General features: G+C 39.6%; 4 protein-coding genes across 4 annotated transcripts; 3 read left to right on the top strand and 1 right to left on the bottom strand.

Moving 5' to 3' along the window:
* Positions 1-7706: 7706 nt before the first annotated feature.
* CBG14787 lies at positions 7707-8406 on the top strand (the record flags this gene model as incomplete). Its single annotated transcript, XM_002644728.1, has 4 exons — positions 7707-7772; positions 7816-8013; positions 8076-8265; positions 8318-8406. 4 exons carry the CDS (start codon positions 7707-7709, stop codon positions 8404-8406), a joined length of 543 nt encoding a protein of 180 aa, XP_002644774.1.
* Positions 8407-8581: 175 nt separating this feature from the next.
* On the bottom strand, positions 8582-8833 carry CBG14786 (the record flags this gene model as incomplete). Its single annotated transcript, XM_002644727.2, has 1 exon — positions 8582-8833. The coding sequence occupies one exon, from the start codon at positions 8831-8833 to the stop codon at positions 8582-8584; it is 252 nt and encodes an 83-aa protein (XP_002644773.2).
* A 369-nt stretch (positions 8834-9202) lies between these two features.
* On the top strand, positions 9203-13642 carry CBG14785 (the record flags this gene model as incomplete). The annotated part of the gene is made up of 7 exons (XM_002644726.2): positions 9203-9364; positions 9419-9607; positions 9655-10006; positions 10055-11052; positions 11100-12185; positions 12234-12363; positions 12414-13642. 7 exons carry the CDS (start codon positions 9203-9205, stop codon positions 13640-13642), a joined length of 4146 nt encoding a protein of 1381 aa, XP_002644772.2.
* An 821-nt stretch (positions 13643-14463) lies between these two features.
* Cbr-mig-23 lies at positions 14464-16963 on the top strand (the record flags this gene model as incomplete). Its single annotated transcript, XM_002644725.1, has 10 exons — positions 14464-14578; positions 14632-14715; positions 14773-14992; positions 15038-15177; positions 15226-15383; positions 15822-15906; positions 15954-16087; positions 16138-16407; positions 16457-16698; positions 16750-16963. 10 exons carry the CDS (start codon positions 14464-14466, stop codon positions 16961-16963), a joined length of 1662 nt encoding a protein of 553 aa, XP_002644771.1.
* Between the last annotated feature and the right edge of the window lie 2728 nt (positions 16964-19691).

The following is a 19691-nucleotide window of genomic DNA, read 5'->3' as shown; positions in this document are numbered from 1 at the left end:
AACTGTTTTATGACAAGGAGCCACTCTATTTTTTCCAGAAAAACTTCAAATTGCCCACCTAGTCGAGGGTCTTAAATTGCAGTATTTGGCCGATTTTTGTGATTCATAAAGTTTTGAAAACTGGGGTAACTTTTTTTAAATGCAGCAACGTTTTATCAAAAATTTATCCAAAAGAAATTGTAGGTTACAAAATGAATTCCCATGAAAAAACACAAACACAGAAGATTAACTGTTTTCTCTTCGTTTTTTATCCGAAAAACCAAGAAATCTAAATTTTCCTTCGAAATCAGAAATTATACGTTTTCCAATGTTTTCCAGCTTTCCAAGACAAGAAAATTGGCAAGCAAAAAAAAATCTGAAAAGCTGTTTTTATCGTAGTCAGTCTCTGCAAACAGAACTCCCAATTTTGAAAGATGACCCGTTAAATTGAGGGTGGAATGTTCTAGACGATCGAAAAAGGAAATAAATGGAAGATGGAACGGCGCCAAAACAAAAGAGATCTCTCCCTCTCTTTTTTTTCCGAGATTCAAAACTTCTGTTGACATTCATTTATACACATTGCATCTCATTAGAGGAAATCTCAAGAGATCTTGGGAAAGTAACTTGGTTTGTACCGAAATAGTTGGTTGGATAAAAACTATCCTATTACAAAAATGATATAGTTTACTGTAGTTTTGAAAGCAACTTATACTGATTGGAGTCAATACAGTGGGTAGAACACAGATCAAATAAAAATTTTGGGGAGCAGACAATTGTAAATTTTATGACACATTTTAGAAATTCAATATACTTTAAAATACACTCTAGTCCCCAATTAAAGAATAAAAACGGATGCAAAAGTTCAGAAAGGAAGAGTACTTGGCCCATGCGGAATCCGGCTCACTCTAACGGTATACACATTGAAAGAAACTGAATATTTACATTTCAAGAGACACATAGTGCGATCAAAAACCTTAATTAAATGGTCACACGATGGAAAACTTGGAAAAAGAAGAAGAGAGAAAAATCTGGCATGCAAAATAAAAGAAAAGAAAAACTCAGATGTATTCTGATATTCCAAAAAGTATATTTTCTGTTTACCCTGTCCCCATTTGACGGACCCAGAAAACATGGGTGCCACTTTACAACCAAAAAAATTTGGTTGGAATCACGGAATCGCTGACAAAAATGCAACTGCATTTCCGTTTTTGGACAAAGCTGGTTTTGGAGCCCCTCTTTCCAAAATGGGATAAGGGTGTATAGAAGGGCAAAAGACTAAGACGATACTGCTATAGACTGCTCTTCTCGGGACTAGAAAAACGGATTTGCGATGGGGTTTTGGGAGATATGACCGATAATTAATGCAATCACAATTGGACATGTCAAGAAAGCGAGAAAGGTTTTTGTATCTGTGTGCGTGTATGTATGTGTGAATGTGTCATCTATCGCGAGAGAGCTTTTTTCATCTTCGAGACGCTCCCCCCGTCCTTCTAATATGAAAAATGTGACACGTTTTTTGCCGAGGGACCACAGCAATATATGAGCCTTCTAGGGACCCCGGGGTTCACCGGTACTCAAAACTGAATAACAAGAAAACTGATGCCTTTGAGAAAAAGAAGGAGTCGTTCCTTTGCAATCGAGGTATCAAAAAACATAAGGAAAATAGAAGAAGATATTGCTCATAGTTTCTTTTCAATTTTCGCTTGTGATTTGTTCAGAAACGTTTAGAAACTATTTTAAAACTGAGAAACACCAATTGAGTCACACGTCAGACGGGTTATTCACAACTTTCTAAGCTCCTATAAATCATTTTCATCATTCATCATGACTACTCTCCGCCATTCTAGCCGTTTTTCCCGAAAATCGTGGACAAAAGAACTAATAAATTATGGATAGTGGAACAGTAAAAGTGCTAAAAGAGAGTGACTGAGCAATCCTGAAAGCAAAAAGTACTGCATTACTTGCAGTATATCTCATTTAGTATCTAATAATAGAAAAGTAATACACTTAGAACGGAAGAAGAGATGGGTATGAAACTAAGAATTCTATTTTTTCTCTATGCTATGAATGTTTAAAATAGAAGTCTCAAGCGTTATTTCGAGATTGTTTTTCCATTTCTCAAACCGTATCTCATCAAATATTTGACGAAGCTGCTGTCAAATGTATCCAGTAAAACAAAGACCAAGTTATATTATCCATTGTTTAAAGTATGGAAGATCAGCTGGGAATAGAGATCAAAAAATGAAAAATGACCGAAGAATTTTTGAGAATTTCAGCTTTTATAGGAACCCACACAGTGGTGACATGTGAAGGCGTACCCAGACAGTTGACGTTGAAGTCTGGGAAGGTAGACCACTCGACACGGCAATGCGCAAGTACGAGCGTAGCTACAGAAACCTTCATCATGCCAGTGCATTTGTGTCATTTTTGTCACACAAAAAAAGCATAAATCATAGGAATGGACTTTGAAAACTTTGTGGAATAGCAGCTCCAAGAGACCGACGGAAATCTTGAATCCAATCTGAAAATCTTCAGCGCGGCCCGGCCAGACCCGCGGGCCGGGCCCTGATTTTGCAGGTATGTATTTTACTTTGAGCCTATTGATCTCGGCTCCTGTCAGAGGTATGAAAAAGTTGTCAGCTGATGAATTGTTTATCATCGTATCTCAAACATTATATTAGATAACAAACTTATGATATTTTGCATGGGAGCTAATAAAAAATAGCTTAAAGTTGACTGTTTCGGATTCCTCTATTACAGGTTTTACGGTACGTTTAATTGCATTATCACAAGTGGAAAGATGCCTCATTCCCTGTATTTTGCAGCCTGACTTTCGAAGTTATGAATTGAAAGATTCCAGGCAAATGTCATAGAATTCTGTATTGGTTGGCAACTCGGAACATGGAAAGGCTACGTTAATGCTAACTAATTAGTCTTCTGATTGCTCGACGGAGCAGGAACGAAAGAACCTTTGATAGTGGAATAGTAGCATACAAACAGCTGATTACACCTGATAGGAAATAGTTGTCCACCAACAATAATTCAATGAGGGTAAACAAGATGTAGCAGTTTTTTAGTTGACATTGTCACCGCTTGTTGCAACATTTCCAGTTTTTTTAATTCTTTGTTTTTTAGTTACGTGAAAATTTCTGAAGGGCGCCTGTTTTTCCTGTTTTTGGTACAAAATCGAGCCAGAAAAGTTATGTTTTAGAAATCGGAAAAAACTGAACAATTAGGAATTTTCAAAACAAATTTTGTGAATGCAACTTTTTCAAACTACATAGATCTGTTTTAAACTTTTCAAAATTTTCAAAGAGATCGGAAACTTGACAGCAGAGATCCAGACTCTTAAAAATGGTCAAACCCAACTGAAAAGAACGTTTTTTTTTAAATTTTATTTACCGGTACCGTATATACCGCCAACACAAAACAAACCCATATAGATAATGCTTGGCTTTTTGACAAACGTTCAGCCAGTAAATCAAAAGATCTCGGATTGTACCTTTGAGAATGTTCTTTTTTTTGGAATACAAGCATGCTCTATTGAAAAACATTTTATTTTATCATCATTATACAGAAAAAATGGTCCGGGAGAACGTTGGGATGAGAATCAAGCATTAGAATGCGATTTTGCAATGAGAAATGAAGAGAGTAGTGGAATTTTAGAGGGAGGGATTGTAAAGAAATGAAATATGAAGATGCGGAGTAATCGTCGGTGATTGGAGAGTCGGAAAAAGAGCGAAAGCCATGCGGGAAAACAATTTGTGAGCGATAAGATTCTTGAGTCGAGACAACAGTTACTCAGTTCTCAGCTCGCATTGTGACAAAAGAAACTCAGTAATGAGGCATTTGATGTTGTCCTTCGAGATGAATACCTGAAAATGAAACTTGCACGAAATAACAGTTTTTGATTTGAAAAGTTAACTGTAAAAAGTGTATTAACCAACAATTCCTCTCAATTAAAAATCGAAAAATTAAAACCATTTCATAATTTGTCAAATACTTGTAATTCACACAGGAAGAACACAATTTTTTAATACCCATAACTTGGCCTATGTATGTCCGAAAAACATCTTGTGATTTACTGGCTGAACGTTTGTCAAAAAGCCAAGTATTATCTATATGGGTCTGTTTTGTGTTGGCGGTATATAAGGTACCGGTAAATAAAATTTAAAAAAAAAACGTTCTTTTCAGTTGGGTTTGACCATTTTTAAGAGTCTGGATCTCTGCTGTCAAGTTTCCGATCTCTTTGAAAATTTTGAAAAGTTTAAAACGGATCTATGTAGTTTGAAAACGTTGCATTCACAAATTTTATCACCTATTTTCTCCAGATATCGGCGTCGATACTTGAAAATAGGTGATAAGAATTGGGTTTCTTTTTGAGCGAATATCCGCTGTTCCAAAAGCGATTGAACCAAGGTCGCACTACAAGATACTCAAGTGACTTATCACCAATTACGGAGCAAATAGATCGATAAGCAGTGGCATCGGATCCTCCTTTGCAGAACTCAAAAAGGAGGTAACCTCAAACATCATGGGTTTTGTTGGCGAGGCTCTCGGCCATGGACTGAGATTTTTTGAAAAAGACTGACAATTGAACATGAGTTAAAGATTCTTAAATCAAAAAAAAACGAAAATCGATCGGCAAGAATGTATAAAATGCGTGCTCAGAAAATGTAAAAGACTTTCGGAACAACCTAATATATTGTCTCTCTGTCTCCCGTTTACATTATCTCGTTTACACGCTCATCACTCAACACCTTCTATTATTCTTCCAACTATCCGACCATCGACGATTTCCCCCTCCTTTTTTGGTTTCCCCCTAGTAATTTTTTAGTATACTCTTAGTTTTTTATTCCACTTTTAAACTCCGATTCACTATTCTCTCTACATCTTATTGTTGCTGAATCGCATTTTGATGCCTGATTCTCTCCCACCCTTCTCCCGAATTATTTTTATGTATGCATGTTGATCCTCTGATGTGATTTCCGAATAATCAACGAATAATGATAATGGAAACTCAGGTTACTGGAAAAGTAGATCCCAAGATCACGGACATTTTCCACAGGGGGAATCAAAGCTTGATTTAATTTGGGATTCATAACATTGGAGTTGGCATATTTTCTTGTTGCATTGAATTTGATGTATTCGCACTTTTTAGGAGCCGCTTTCATTTTCCACTTCGAGCACCAATTCTCCAATTCAATTAAATCTGCATCAATCAATCTATCATTCGTATCATAAATTTTCAAGTCACATAAATTTTCAAGTCACATTGTAACTTAATGGAAATACTTTTTTTATTCCACTTTTCTTATCATTTCTTATCGCAAAATTGCATTCTAATGCTTGATCCTCCCGTGACGAGACCCATATTCCACTTGCGATGAAACATCTAAACGTGAATCAAGATTTCTAGAACCAAAAGAAGGTTTTGAAGAAAAATAAGGCGAGCACAAAAATGTGGTTGTTACTTCACATTTCGATTTTCTATGATAGGATAAAAATGTTTTGACCTCTTAAGCTTAGATGGAATTCAAGATTTCCGTCCCCTTGAGCCGCGATTTCATTAAAGTTTCAAAGTCCATTCCTATGATTTATGCTCTCTTTGCGGAAAAATAGAGCAAATGCACTAGCGAAGTGGAGTTTTCTGTAGCTTCCATCGTATTTGTGTATTGATATTTCGAGTGTTCTACCTTCCCAGACTTTAACGTCAATTGTCTGGGACCGCGTTTACATGGCATCACTGTCTGGATTCCTATAAAAGTCAAAATTGTTCGGTCATTTTTCATTTTTTTTTTGTTCTCATTTCCCAGCTGATTTCCCAGCCACTTCAAACAATGCAGCGAGAAGGTGGAAAAAACGGATTTGGATTCGTATGAAGGTTTTTCATAGCAACACTGATGCTCTGATAGGACACCTGTCGATACCCGTGTAAATGAGGGCTACAGCAGCAAGAAGACGTAGTCCATCGGAATCTTTAATTGCGCAACGATAGCTCTTCGATACCTATTGCTCGGTAGGTACTGTATCTTCCCCGTGTCTGTGGTGTCATCCCCCTCTCTCTCTCGACTCCTGTTTTTGGTGTGTTGCGCATCATTTTACTCTCACGTTTGCGCAATCAAAGTACGTTCAAGAATTCAGTTCTTACAATTTATATGGAAAGCATATTTTTCACTGGTCTTGCCTGCCATCATCATACTGTCAAATTCCTCGTTTGAAGGCAAGCTGTATATTGGAACTGGATTTTAAACCATTTTGCTAGTATCATTATATTGTTCGTATATCTGAAGAAAATTTGCTCTCGCGAATGTGTTTTTTTTCAGTTGAACGTCGACGGCTTCTGATTCTGCTCAAGCCATACACAATGAATCGTCATGAAACCGAATCTAACAAAAAACACCCAGAGATTCAATCAGATTTCGTAACCAGTTATGGAGATGAGTTGGGCCAGCCGAGTAGAATTTTTACGATTGCTTAACTTCTTTTCTTAATTAACTCTCTCATGATTTTGCATCATTTCTTTGATATTTACATATTATTTATATTTAATTCTCTTATCCAATTTTTCACTCAAATATATCGGATACTTCATTTCCTCCTTTTTCGATACTAGTTTTCTACAACAGTTTTGTCTTTGAGTTTAGATTTCGTTAAATTTAGATTTTAATAAGATGTTCTTATCCAATTTTTCGAAAGGTCCATTACAGAATACACTAGACTAAGGACGTGTTAAGAAATGCCAAGTTTTGTTTTCAACTCAATGTTTTTTTCGTCTTTAAAATGTTGTCAGTTATTGTATTCCATAGATCATGCTTTCAAAACAGCAAGTTCCCATGTAACCCACATTGCAAAAAAATCTCTAACGTTTTCCATTTTTCTTGTACCAAGCACCCTTTATCAAAGTAATCATACGTTTTCTCACGGTCCACTACCAGAAAAGAGTTTCTGATCAAGTTTTTTTTCTATTCTACTATCCATGTTGGTGCATGATCATCATATACACATTTAATTTCAAGAAACACTCAAAAGAAAAGTCTTTATGCAGATTGATGAAATATAAATGTTCGAAACTTGAGAAGCAGTACATTCCAGAAACATAGATGCTAGATTATATTAGCAGTACTTGGCAAAAGTTGCCTAAATTCCCAGACACCTTCCGTTGTTAGTGAAATTATTCATTTGATTCTTCATTGCTACAGTTGTCATTTGTGATTTCATACTCCGACTATACCTTTGTTTCTTTGCATCAGTGTTTTGGATGGCGCCATGGTTCTTCTCCTTGTTTCCAAGGAAACGAAAGGTGTAATTATAATCTGCGAGGGCTGAGGACCCTGGGGAATTGTGAGTGTATGATGAGTGAGTGTATCAATTTCACACACGTTGTCAAGGAAACAGGGACGTGCTTTTTCAATAGCACTTTTCATTTACTTACTTCACATTGTGCTTGCGTTTCACCTCTTTTTTTAAGGCCTCGGCTAGAGCTGAGAAATAATTCAAGTTTATTTACAGGGCTTAGAGATTTTAGACTAAAGTTCTTGCGTTAACTGAAACTAAATAGAAAATCACTGAAAATAGGATAATGTGCTAACATAGTGCAATTTTATCATGAGTTTTTCGTTTGGGAATTGCTAAAACCAAACGTCAGGGTAGTCTACTGATCTTCGAAGTCCTTATTTTCAACTCAATGGTTGACACCAACATCCAAAAATTATTTATCACAGGTAATGGAGACTATAAACACCCCTGGAAATGTTGTCCAGCAAGACACACACATCATTGCTTTTCGGAAGGTAAGCTTTCTTGGAATCTGCCAATTCCTGATTTGCTTTCCAGTTTCTAAAGCAATGGTACAACTGGTATGTGGTCAATGCAGTTGAGGCCGGATTCGTCACTTCTCACTTGATGTTCATCGCTACGATCCGCATGCAGTGTCCATACATGCGTGAGCAGAACATCTTTGCCGCCTGCTTCGTCATCTACAACATTGCTATGGCATGGATTTTGAAGAAGATGAAACGGGACTTCGGCGTGGTTCAAATCTTGTTACTTGTATCTAAGCTATCAGGATTGCCAGACTAAATAATTTTTTTCAGCTCGTCCACCTGTTCGGAACAATTTTCTGCGGCCTTGTCTTCATCGAGTTCTTCACAACCATGATGTGTCCGCTCGAAGATTGCTATTCGCACGTCAAGGAGAGAGCTGCCGATGTCAGCGTGTACGGACAACTTCAAAGTCTCATTTGGGGAGTCGGAGTACAAGTATTTTTTGGTTATATCTTGTCAGGTGAACGATATCCTTGACATTTTTCATTATATGAAAGGAAAATCATTTTCAGAGCACGTCCTCAGCTTCTGTGCCACTTTCAGACAATTGATGTTGAATACTCCAGAAGGAGCACAACCAATCGCCACCAATGCGGAATAATTTATTGAATTTCGTTTTCTGAATTCAATCCCGATGTTATTTTTTTTGAGTTATATATGAATCTCTGTATTTCTCATTTTTAAAACAACGAACTTTTATTTTTGAATCATTTATTAAAGCAGTTGTACGCTAAAAACTCATTTTTCAAAAAGAAAACAAACTATTTCTGACAAATTTATACATCATTAGCGTAGTCAGCTGGGTTCTTTCTATTGGCTTCGTGGTTGGTCTTCTTGGCCCAGTCGTAGAGCAAATAGGCGCCGATCGTTTGTGGAATGTAGTAGTACCATTGGTCCCAAACGTACGTCTTGAATGTCTTCACAAAAGCCTGGTCGAGGAATCCTTTGTACGCCTTCTGCTCGTTTGGTGCCAATGCAAATCTATGCTCTCCATACATCTTTCCAAGGTTTCCAAAGTGTTTTCCCATTGCAACGGCGGACGGTCTCATTGTTTCACCTAAAATCGATAAATAATATAATGCGCACAGAGAACAGTGGGGAGGGGACCATAAAAGAGCGAAACACACAGAAAACAGTGCGGAAAGGGTCACTCAACGGGACGAGCGACCCCGACCAGTGCGCGCAAATGCGCTCTAAAGAGAAATCGCGTCGAGACCCGACAGGAAAACTCTATGCGCCTTTAACGCGCGCGCACATTTTTCCGCTAGTGAACGCGTTCATTCACAACTTCATATGTCTCTCGGCTTTCTTTTTTTCTTGTTTCTTCTACTTTTTTGCCAATATATGTTTCTAAAAATCGTATTTAATGAAAAATTGAACATATTTTCATTTCAGTAATGAAAGAACGCAAAGAAATTCACTTCTTGGTGGACGCAAGTCTTCGGATGTTCACAAGAGTCACCAAGAAATCGACAGCGATGGACAGAGTGTTCGAATTTCTTCTCTATCTTGCCAAATCGGGTGATCGCCAGCCAGCCTATTGGAAGAGAGTGCACATTGTGAGTTTGCAAAACGTTTGGAGAGGAAAATAGCAAAAATAAATAAATCTACAGCACATTGGTGATGATTACTTGCCGATAGAGGTTGGGAAAGCTGAAGAGACTCTTCGCGATAACAAGGAGAAGATGTTCACACTGTCAAGGACCAAGAACGACTTTACAGATCTCTGGAAAACTGTACTTCAAGGCGACGGAACAGACAAAAATCACTTTTTCATTCTGACATCTTGTGTGGATGAAGATGTAAGTGATTCTTATACTGTTTTCAAAACGAATGAACCCTTTTTCAGACACTTGTTGACTTCAAAAACTACAAGGATAAGCTTCTGTTTATGGATTTCTCCGGACAACAACTCGATTTAACAGATGAATCGCACAAGAGAGTGCATCTCGTGAGAAAGAACGAAGTGCTGAAGAGTGCCAAACTGATCCATAAAAAGTTCCTCAGTGAATACATCACAAAAGTCAACTTTGGATTGGCTATGAACACTGAATTCTTGCGTGTTCCAGCTCAAAGGCATGAAACTTTCGAAATCGAAGAATTGGTTCTATTTGGAACGACCACTTACTCAGTTGTGGAAGCTCTTCCTGTGCTCTCAAAAAGCTACATTCTGCCAATCGACAGCTGCTATGATAACAAAAGTGAGTTGTGGCGTGCGGAGAATCTTGAATAATTCGTTTTAATTTCAGAGCAAAAGGTAGAAAGTGCTGTGGCATATGACATCATGAAAGACTTGCTTGGAGAGGCTGAGATGAAAGCGTATGCTGAAAAGAAAGCAAAGGAGAAGGAACTCAAAGAACTTGAAAAGAGCCAGCCAGAAAGTGCCGAGTCGGAAGAACAGAAAGAGGGTGCCCTCAAGACGGAAAATTCCGAGCCAGTCACCGAAGAGAAAACAGAGGTAGCTGTCAAAGATGTAAAAGTTGAGCCTCTTGAAGGAGAATCTGCTAAGACGGAGGATGCATCTCAGGCTGATGTTCCAGAAGCTGAAATGACAAAAGCAGAAGTGCCAGAAGCAGAAACTCCACAACCAGAAGTTGCAAAAGCAGAAGTGCCACTAGTTGAAGCACTTCCAGAACAAGTCAAAGTCGAAGACGTTGAGCTGGCTGGGGAAGAGGAAGAGAAGCTGAAGAAAGAGTCTGAACAGAAGCCTGATGAAAAGAAAGAGTCGGAGCCAGAGGAGGAAGAGGAGGTTGTGATCAAAAAGCAGAGAAAGGCGCCAGCCAGAAGAAAGGTTGAAGACGATTCCGATGACGATGAGGAGTACACTCCAACCAAAAAGAAGAGAGGACCAAAGAAGGGCGCAAAATCGAGCTCTGCCAAATCGACTCCAAGCAAATCGACGTCATCCAAGTCTACTCCAACCAAATCGACACCTTCAAAGACTCCTCCTAAGCGTGGTCCAAAGAGGAAGAAGGTTGTGGTTGAAGAAGACGAGGATCCATCGGATCACGAGGAACCAACGCCAAAAAGATCCACCAGACAGTCTACTCGTAAAGCAAATGCGGAGGCCGAGGAGGTGCAAGACAAAGAGTCAGAAGACGCTCAGAAGCAGTTTTCACAAGCCCCACAACAAGAGGTAACAGAGCCAGCCAAGACCGAGGACCCAAATGCAGCGCCGCAGAAAGAGGGTGGTGAAACCGAGGGCAACGGTGAGAAGAAGGAAGTGCCACCGCCGGTTGTGGATGATGTACGTTTGATTTTTCAATCACATTCCTCCATAATCTCAATTTTCAGCGTCCGGAGACTGTCTTATTGGTCGCGTGTGGAAAGGATCGCATCACCGGAATTTGTCGTCCTGTGATCCTCAGACTTCACTCGGTTCTCAAAAACGACAAGACCTACTACGACGAGGAGACTCTCAAAAAGAAGCTTGAGGAAGCTGCTCAGAAGGCAATCGAGCTTGCAGCACAGAAGGAGGCGGAAGAAGCAGCTGAAAAAGCAGCTCGAGAAGAGCAAGAAGCACTGGATAAGATGTTGCGGGAGGAACAGCAGGTCAACTTGGTCCGTCTTCCAATTCCAAGACTCGATAGGAAAATACCTACTCCCCAAGTGACTCCAGTCCAAACACCAAGAAAGGCGATTCCTGACACTCCAGCTAGTCCACGAAAGCGACAATTTTTTGACACGCCGTCAGATTTTGATGTACCAGCGTCTCCTGATGCACCAGCGTCTCCTGATGCACCAGCGTCTCCTGATGCACCAGCGTCTCCTGATGCACCAGCATCGCCTGATGGACCAGCTTCTCCTGACATCACACCAGACAAGGCACAACCCGTCAAGATCATTCCAACCGAAACAATCATTCCCGAGGAGCCTGAAGAACCGGCATCACTTGACAGTAGATCACAATCAACCATCAAAGCAATTCCATTGGAGCCACTTGCGACAGGTGAATCTGAGAAAGTTGACGAGACAATGTCAGATGAGCCCCAAGATCATATGAAGACTGATGAGAAGCCTATCGATGGGCAGAATGACTCAGGGTCCATTGAGGATGGCGAGATCCATTCAGATTCCGCTGAAGAATCTATGGAAATTGCTGACAAATCAAAGGATAGCGCTGACAAGTCGAAGGATAACTCTGACAAATCTTTGGAAGTTGTTGACAAGTCTTCATCGTCTAATGACGATTCTCTCGAAAAGAACGCCACTTGCATTATTGAGGATGCAGATGTTCCCGAAGAGCCAGAAGGACTTATCGTCACTCAACAAACGGAAGTCAAGCTGATTCCAGTTGACAACGTTGACAACGATGACGAAGATGGTTTGGATGATGGTGAGAAGGAAGATGAGGAAGAGCTCCATATTCAAGTCATTGTGGTGAGCATTTCAAAATTTTAATTATATCTAAAATTTCGTATTTTCTAGCTTCAAATGAGTTGGAAATCATTCTTCTATGGACACCTTCTTGATGATGATGAAGACGAGGAAATTGCAGAGTTTGAGGCGTATGAGAAAGAGATTGATGAGCCAGCTCCATTGTTGGATCATTCAATGCGTGAGTTTGAAGAGAATTTCAACCGTAATCTAATTTCTTTTTCTTTTTAGTTGTCGGATGGTACACACCTGAAGCAATGCAGTTCTATATCAACAAAATGTTCCGCGCTATTCGAAAATTGCACGAACGTGGAAAGCTCTTCGCTTCCGAGTACTTCAACATGACACAAATGGTTGCTTTCTCTCAAAATCCAGAAATCGCTCGTGCCTTCTCATGGATTCTCCGCGACGACACGGACATGCTTGAGGATGATGAGTTGGAAATTGTCGAGGGTGCTGCTCAACAGTTTGATGCCATGTATCACAACATGAAGAGAGATGAGATGAGGCGTCGACAACGTATCAATAAAAAACCACACCAACGGAACATTGCTCGACAAATGGCCCGTGAGCGGCAATTGCAGGATGCACGGCAACAAAGCAGCAACCAACAAAGACATTCTCAAGTCTATGGACAGTCGCAGAAGCCAGGTCAAGGACAACGCAAGTTCCAAGATACCGGTCGACGAGGATTTTCAACACCATTATCGTACGAAGAGTGCTATCGTAATCTGCAACTTCAAAAAGTCGAGTTTCCACCACAGCCAAAACCTGAATTACCAGTTAATCTCTTGGGTAATTACGGAAATCCTGTAAGACCACTACCAACTCCGATTGAACCTCCTCCACTAACCGAGGAACAGCTCAAGAAGATAAAGGAGTCCCAAGACCATTATGAAAGGATGAAGGAAGCGAGTTGGTCCTCAGTTTCCCGGAGACTTGAGATGGAAGCTGCTCAGCCAAATGGGAAGACGCTTGACACTCAGCTGAAAGCGTTCAGAGATAAAGCTAACGCTAAGGGTTTAGCTCGATACCAGAAAGCTGAAAATGCTCGCCAGAAAGAACTGGCCCGGCTTCAGAAGCTACATCCACGTGGAGAGCATTCCAGATACCACCACGGACACTCACGCCACCCAGATCAGCACCGCTATCAGGAGCACCCACGTCATCATGACCGTTACCAGGAGCATCCACGCTACCAACGCCATCCAGAAGATCCGCGCTACCAGGACCGAGGAGGTCGTTATCAGGAGAGACCTCGTCTGCCACAGGATCCAAGATTCCCGGACCAGCCAAGACACTACGATGAACACCGTGCACCACGTCATCATGAGCATGGCAGATATCCGGATCAAGGGCGTGATCAGGAGTTCCCCCGACAGCACCACTCCGGTCCATACAAAGGAGGACATCGCTCGTATAATCGGGCTCCACACCCATACCATAACCAGCGTCATTGAATGCTCGAAAGAGCTTGAAATTAACTAATTATTCAATTTTATTTATCTGTCAAAAAATTCACCACACCAGTTTCATATTATTAATTGTTCATTATCAATTCCGGGTTTTTCTCTCCACCAAATCTCGTTAATTTGAAAACAAAATTCCATCTGGTTATTCCATCTGGTCCCTGTACTATAATAAATCATTTTTCCCGTGACAATCACTGTTGTTCTTCTTTTTTTTTTCAATTTTCGAGTGTTTTTATCACTCAATTTACTTTTTTAGAAGTACTTGATTAGTTTGGTTCCGGTTTCACCATTCAATCAATCGATGAAACTGGTGTTTGCTCTATTTTAACATACACCTCACACAATCGGCCGCGACGGCGATGCGTTTTATAATTTTAACAAAACGGAGAAAGAGAGGAAGGGAGAGAGAGAAAAGAGGAAGAGAGACGCAGAGAAACCAAACCAAATCCACGCTGGCAGCCGCGTCGTCGATCTTTTTTCCACATCGTTCTGCTTCTTTTTTACATAAAACCGCGCTTGGCAATGCTGTTATTTCGGAGATTTCCCAGATAAGGAGATGCCAAAGATAGGTTCAGCGTTCGAACTGACTTTTCTAAACTTTTTGTGTTTTTTTTTGTAGAACAGCGAATATTCCGAAACAATAAAAACACCAAAAGTAAAAAAAAATCTGCTCCACTAATAGTAGAAATTATAGAAAATAAATGATTCATCAATACTCCCGTTTCCCTCTCTTCCTTTTTCATTCATTCCCTCCTTGCAAAACCATTCATAAAAATTTTCACAGTTGTTCCGAATGCGGCGGTGATCTTATGCGTGTCAGTCGGCGATTCACCATACTTGCCATCACGGCGATGATCTTCTTATCATTAATCATATGTATCTATGCCGTTGCAGCTCACACGACGGTTAATGTTATTTTACAAAGTAGGAAATCTCTATTATTTTTTGAAAAATTCGATTAATTAATTTTTTTTCAGAACAAGAAAGGTCATACGGAGTAATTTGCGATGCTGGGTCAACGGGAACACGGTTATTCGTTTACAATTGGGTCAGCACTTCAGGTATGTTCGAAATATTTTCGCACAGGACAAAAATTAGATAAAAATATAATTTTTCAGATTCCGAGCTGATACAAATCGAGCCTGTGATTTATGATAATAAGCCAGTTATGAAAAAGATTAGTCCGGGATTGAGTACATTCGGAACGAAACCTGACGAAGCGGCGGAATACCTCAGGCCACTGATGGAGCTCGCCGAGCTACACATTCCAGAAGAAAAACGACCCTACACACCGGTTTTCATTTTTGCCACCGCTGGTATGAGACTGATTCCCGATGAGTAAGTCCTTGGTTAGCTCTTGAAAATACATTTAATGAATTTCAGGCAGAAGGAGGCAGTTCTAACAAATCTCCGAACAGAACTTCCCAAGATTACATCAATGCAAGTCCTAAAAGAACACATTAGGATCATCGAGGGAAAATGGGAAGGCATTTACAGCTGGATAGCGGTCAACTACGCTTTGGGTGAGCTTGGAAAACCTGATAGTTGAAAAAAAAAGTTGAAAATTTCAGGAAAGTTCAACCGAACTTTCACACCAGACTTCCCAGGAACGTCTCCAGGACAGCAAAGATCTAAAACCGTGGGAATGATTGATATGGGTGGAGCTAGTGCACAAATCGCTTTTGAATTGCCGGATAACGACGATTTCAATAGTATTAATGTGGAAAATGTAGGTTTTTTTTATAAATTCGAAGCAAATGGTGTCATGCGGTGATTCAAAAAAAAAATCAAAGCATAGCATGAGCTGGTTTTTTATTATTCAGGGCGATGCAAAATCAGAAATTTGCTGCGGCACTCAATAATGTTAGAGTTTTCTGGGCCATTTCAAAAGATCTTTGTTCTCTGTGCAAAGAACCTTGCAGGAAATTCCCTGCGTCTCCAATTTAAGCTCATAAAAAGCTTCAGCATTGAAGGTGCATGGGATTTCTTACGAATGTTTTTGGACGGAGGACCGTGGCCTAGCATAATGGACTAGAAAACTCCAGCATTCTTAGCTGCTGCGGCGGCAGCAAATCGCTAATTTTGCTTAGTTCTGAATGAGGACAATCAAGAAAATTGCCTGTTTTCTTCCCTCTGAATGACTCTAAAAATAAAATTAATATTTTAGATCAATCTTGGGTGCAGGGAGGATGATTCTTTGTTCAGGTACAAGCTATTCGTGACCACTTTCTTAGGATATGGTGTTAATGAAGGTTTGCCAGCCTCGCGTGTCATTGAAACTTACAAAAATCGTTCTCAGGCATCAGAAAGTACGAAAAAACATTGATGGCAAAGCTGAAGGACCAGAATGGTACAGTAATACAAGATGATTGCATGCCCTTGAACCTTCATAAGACAGTCACAATGGAGAATGGTGACAATTTTGTGAGAAGAGTGAGGATTCAGGTCTAGGTATACAGAAAATAATCTTTTTCTGCTTACAGGGTACTGGTAACTGGGATACCTGTGCTGCTGAAGTGAAGAAACTTCTTAACCCTGAAACGTCGTCAGAAGTTTGCAAAGCAGAGGTTGCGAAATGCTACTTTGGAGCCGTTCCAGCACCTAACATTCCTCTTTCAAATGTCGAGATGTATGGATTCTCAGAGTATTGGTATTCAACACACGATGTTCTTGGACTGGGAGGTCAATATAATGCAGAGAACATTGCTAAGAAGTCTGAACAGTATTGTGGTCAGAGATGGTCCACTATTCAGGTAAACTAGAGTTACGGAGGTGATCATTAGGTTATTGTTATGACTTCAGGCAGCGTCAAAGAAGAACTTGTACCCTCGGGCCGATGAGGAGCGATTGAAGACTCAGTGCTTCAAATCAGCATGGATCACTTCCGTTCTCCATGATGGATTCTCAGTGGACAAGACGCATAACAAGTTCCAGAGTGTCTCCACAATTGCGGGTCAAGAAGTCCAGTGGGCTCTTGGAGCAATGATCTATCACATGCGCTTCTTCCCGTTACGAGACTCGACTCGAAATTTAATTGTCAAAGAGTTGGTGTCCTCTCCGGGTGACTATTACTATCGCTTTCGTTCATTTTTCAGAACTCACTCTGCTTCTGAGAGCCTATGGGCCCCTCTATTCTTCCTATCCGCTGTCTTCTGCCTATTCGTCCTGGTTTGCGCCAAGGAGCACTCGTTGCTTTGTTTCGATGACAAACGACGCGCTTCATTCGGGTTGACACGTAGGCAATACTCGTATAAAATGCTCAAGGAGGATCGCACATCATCGTCGGCGTTTTTGGAGAACTTTGCCTAGTCATCTATTATAGGACTGAGTGACTAACAACATCCGAAAAAAGATTTTTTGATTTCCAGATGGTTTTCATCAATTATTCGCTCATCCGTGGTTCATCATCATTTACGTGTTTGTGTCCAAATTTGTTGTTTTTTCGATGGGTTTCTAGTTATTTTGGAATTTCTTTTGAAATATTTCAGTCCATTGCTTTCCTTTTTTCCTCATTCTTTGGATTCGCTATGGAACAGTGTCTTTTTTGTAACAAGTTACGGGTTCAGTAATTTATCTGTGATATAATTTTCAATTTTCCTTATAATTATTATTAATTATCACACTCGAATCAGTTCTTCTTATTGAATTATCGGTATTTAAAAAGCTTTTTTTTGCTTCGTGTGCAATAATTTCAAACAAACATATGATTTATAAAGATTTCTATGTTATTTTTTGAATTTGAAGACTCTCTGTTGAGAGGTCGGGATTATAATAATCCTTTTTTCACTGGCCATACAATGTAAAAGCGCTCTAATGACAACGAAACTTTCATGTTGCAAAAGATGAATTTGAATTTTCTACCGGAGATTGAACTGACGAAACATTGTTTCTGAAAAGTTTTGCTGCACACAGAAATTGCAATAATGTGAGTTTTATATTTTGAAAATCAGAATGCAGATCACATTTCAAAAAAAAAACACTTGTTTCAAGTATAAGATTAAAATTGCATTTTCAAATATTTTCATTAAAACTGTAACAAATATTCTGACCGTTTTTCTGACAATGTGTTTTTTGTCTTCCTCCGATCAGCCCAGATTAGTATGTAACGTTTTTCAAAACCTTTTTTTGTGTATATGAGAAATTATTTGCTCTTTCAATAGTTCCTCAATCAATCACCCATATTATCGTACTTGTCACCTATTGTAGTCCCACATCACATTGGACCATCTGACAGACTACAACTCCCATAAACTCCTCACTACAGACCAAAGTGCACTTCCTTGGGTCCACCAGGTCCGTTCATTGTACTTTGTACCCATCATACCTCTCCCCCTATCGATCGATCCACGATATAATCGTGCGGCGGTCCAACGTAAGGCCCTCCCTCATCTGCATCCCTCCCCGATGAACAGTTGCTCTCTCCGGTGTGCCCTGGCATTCTGGTGGTTCATGTAGACTACGCACACAGACGTCTGTTGCCCGTCAGCCACAAATCGTACTCACTAATCTCATTCTATACGGTTTTTTTCCAGTCAAACATATTTGGACTTTCCACTTCAAATGTTTCTTTGTAGCTGTTTTGTAGGGTCTAGTGTCTTTCTCACTGTACATTTATGATTTTTGATGTCTTCAATTGTCTTCTTGATTTTTTTTTTGAGATATGATTTGAGAAGGATCATGTATAATCTAACGAATTTTGTTTTAAGTTTGCAACCTTAGATCACAAAGTAATATCAACTTTTGGTTTTTTTTTGTCGCTAATATTCATACGATTTCATTAGTACATAGAGATATTGAAAACCATAGCCAAGGGGTAAACACTGCTTTTTACCATCGATCACTCAGAGTACAATTTTTGTGTTAAAGTTGAAGAAGCAACCAAATATTTGTCGATTTCTGAAAGATAGGTAGTGAAAGAGCGAGAGAAGCAAAATGAGAAAAATCTCAAAAAAATCTATCAAAAGTAGTTAAAATTTTATTAGTTGCCTAACCTTGACAAATCCCCGTTTCTAAATTATACCAAAAGTACTTAGACCTGTGACTATGTGTGGTGATAAACAAAACCGTCAATCACAAGTGATTTTCTTTTCATGGTTCGCCGCTTGATGAGACACAATGCCTCTGTATCGGCTATTCGTTTTTTATATACCACTTCTGTATGTTTTAAACCGGTCATAGTACATTTTTTCCACTTCTGATTGCCCCATAGCTTAATGTGATGATAGTCGTAGAGAATCACAGAAACAGTCAGTAGTCGTCCTTTCTACCGAATCTGGTTCGATACAGTGCGAAAAAAACGTCTGAGTTAGAGAATTGATCATCTCTAACCTACTAGGATTTCAATTTCTAAATTATTGAAATTATGGCGTCACCGACGACAGCACAATCATCTGGTGAGTTATTTGATGTTTCCGTTGATGTGTTCGAAAACAGATAGGAGGACCTTTTACCTGGGAGTATCAGCTGATCGAATGACGTTTTTCCCTTTTCTCGTCCCCCTAAAACTTCCTTGGCTTCTGGCGTGTTGTTCAATTCCGTTTTTCTTTTTTTCTTCACAAAACGCCTCACTCATCCACGCACAAAACATTGTACTCTTTCATCTTTCATTCCTTCTCAATTTCATTTTCCACCTTACCGACAGGAGAACAACACTGAAGATGATGATCACTTTGTCTTTTCTTTTCACCTTCTCGTACTTTGTACCGATGCCTTCCCGTGTGACTGTGAAAGTTTGGACTGACTGAAATCTTGTGCCCTGGGTCATTTGGTCTCAAGTAGAAAGGAAAGAACGTAGACTGATGTTGTCTCCTGTTCTTCTTCAATTTACTTTATCATTAACATTGTTGTTTTTCAATTTTTTTCTCTACTCTAAAAATTTTTTTAGTGTTGTGTTTCTCTGTTTTGTGAGGCAATTTTATTTAATCTAAATGACCAGAGCCCACATTTCAAATTTTTTCGCCGAGAAATTATTTGTTAATTGGTAGGAAAACAATTTTATTTGGATTTTCCCCATATAAGGTAGTTCCTCTAGAGATGT

The sequence above is a fragment of the Caenorhabditis briggsae genome (genome assembly GCF_000004555.2).
Source record: "Caenorhabditis briggsae complete genome, chrX, whole genome shotgun sequence".
NCBI classification, from domain to species: Eukaryota; Metazoa; Nematoda; class Chromadorea; order Rhabditida; family Rhabditidae; genus Caenorhabditis; species Caenorhabditis briggsae.
The sequence above is the reverse complement of the archived record's forward strand: the minus strand, read 5'-3'. Positions and strand labels throughout refer to the sequence as shown.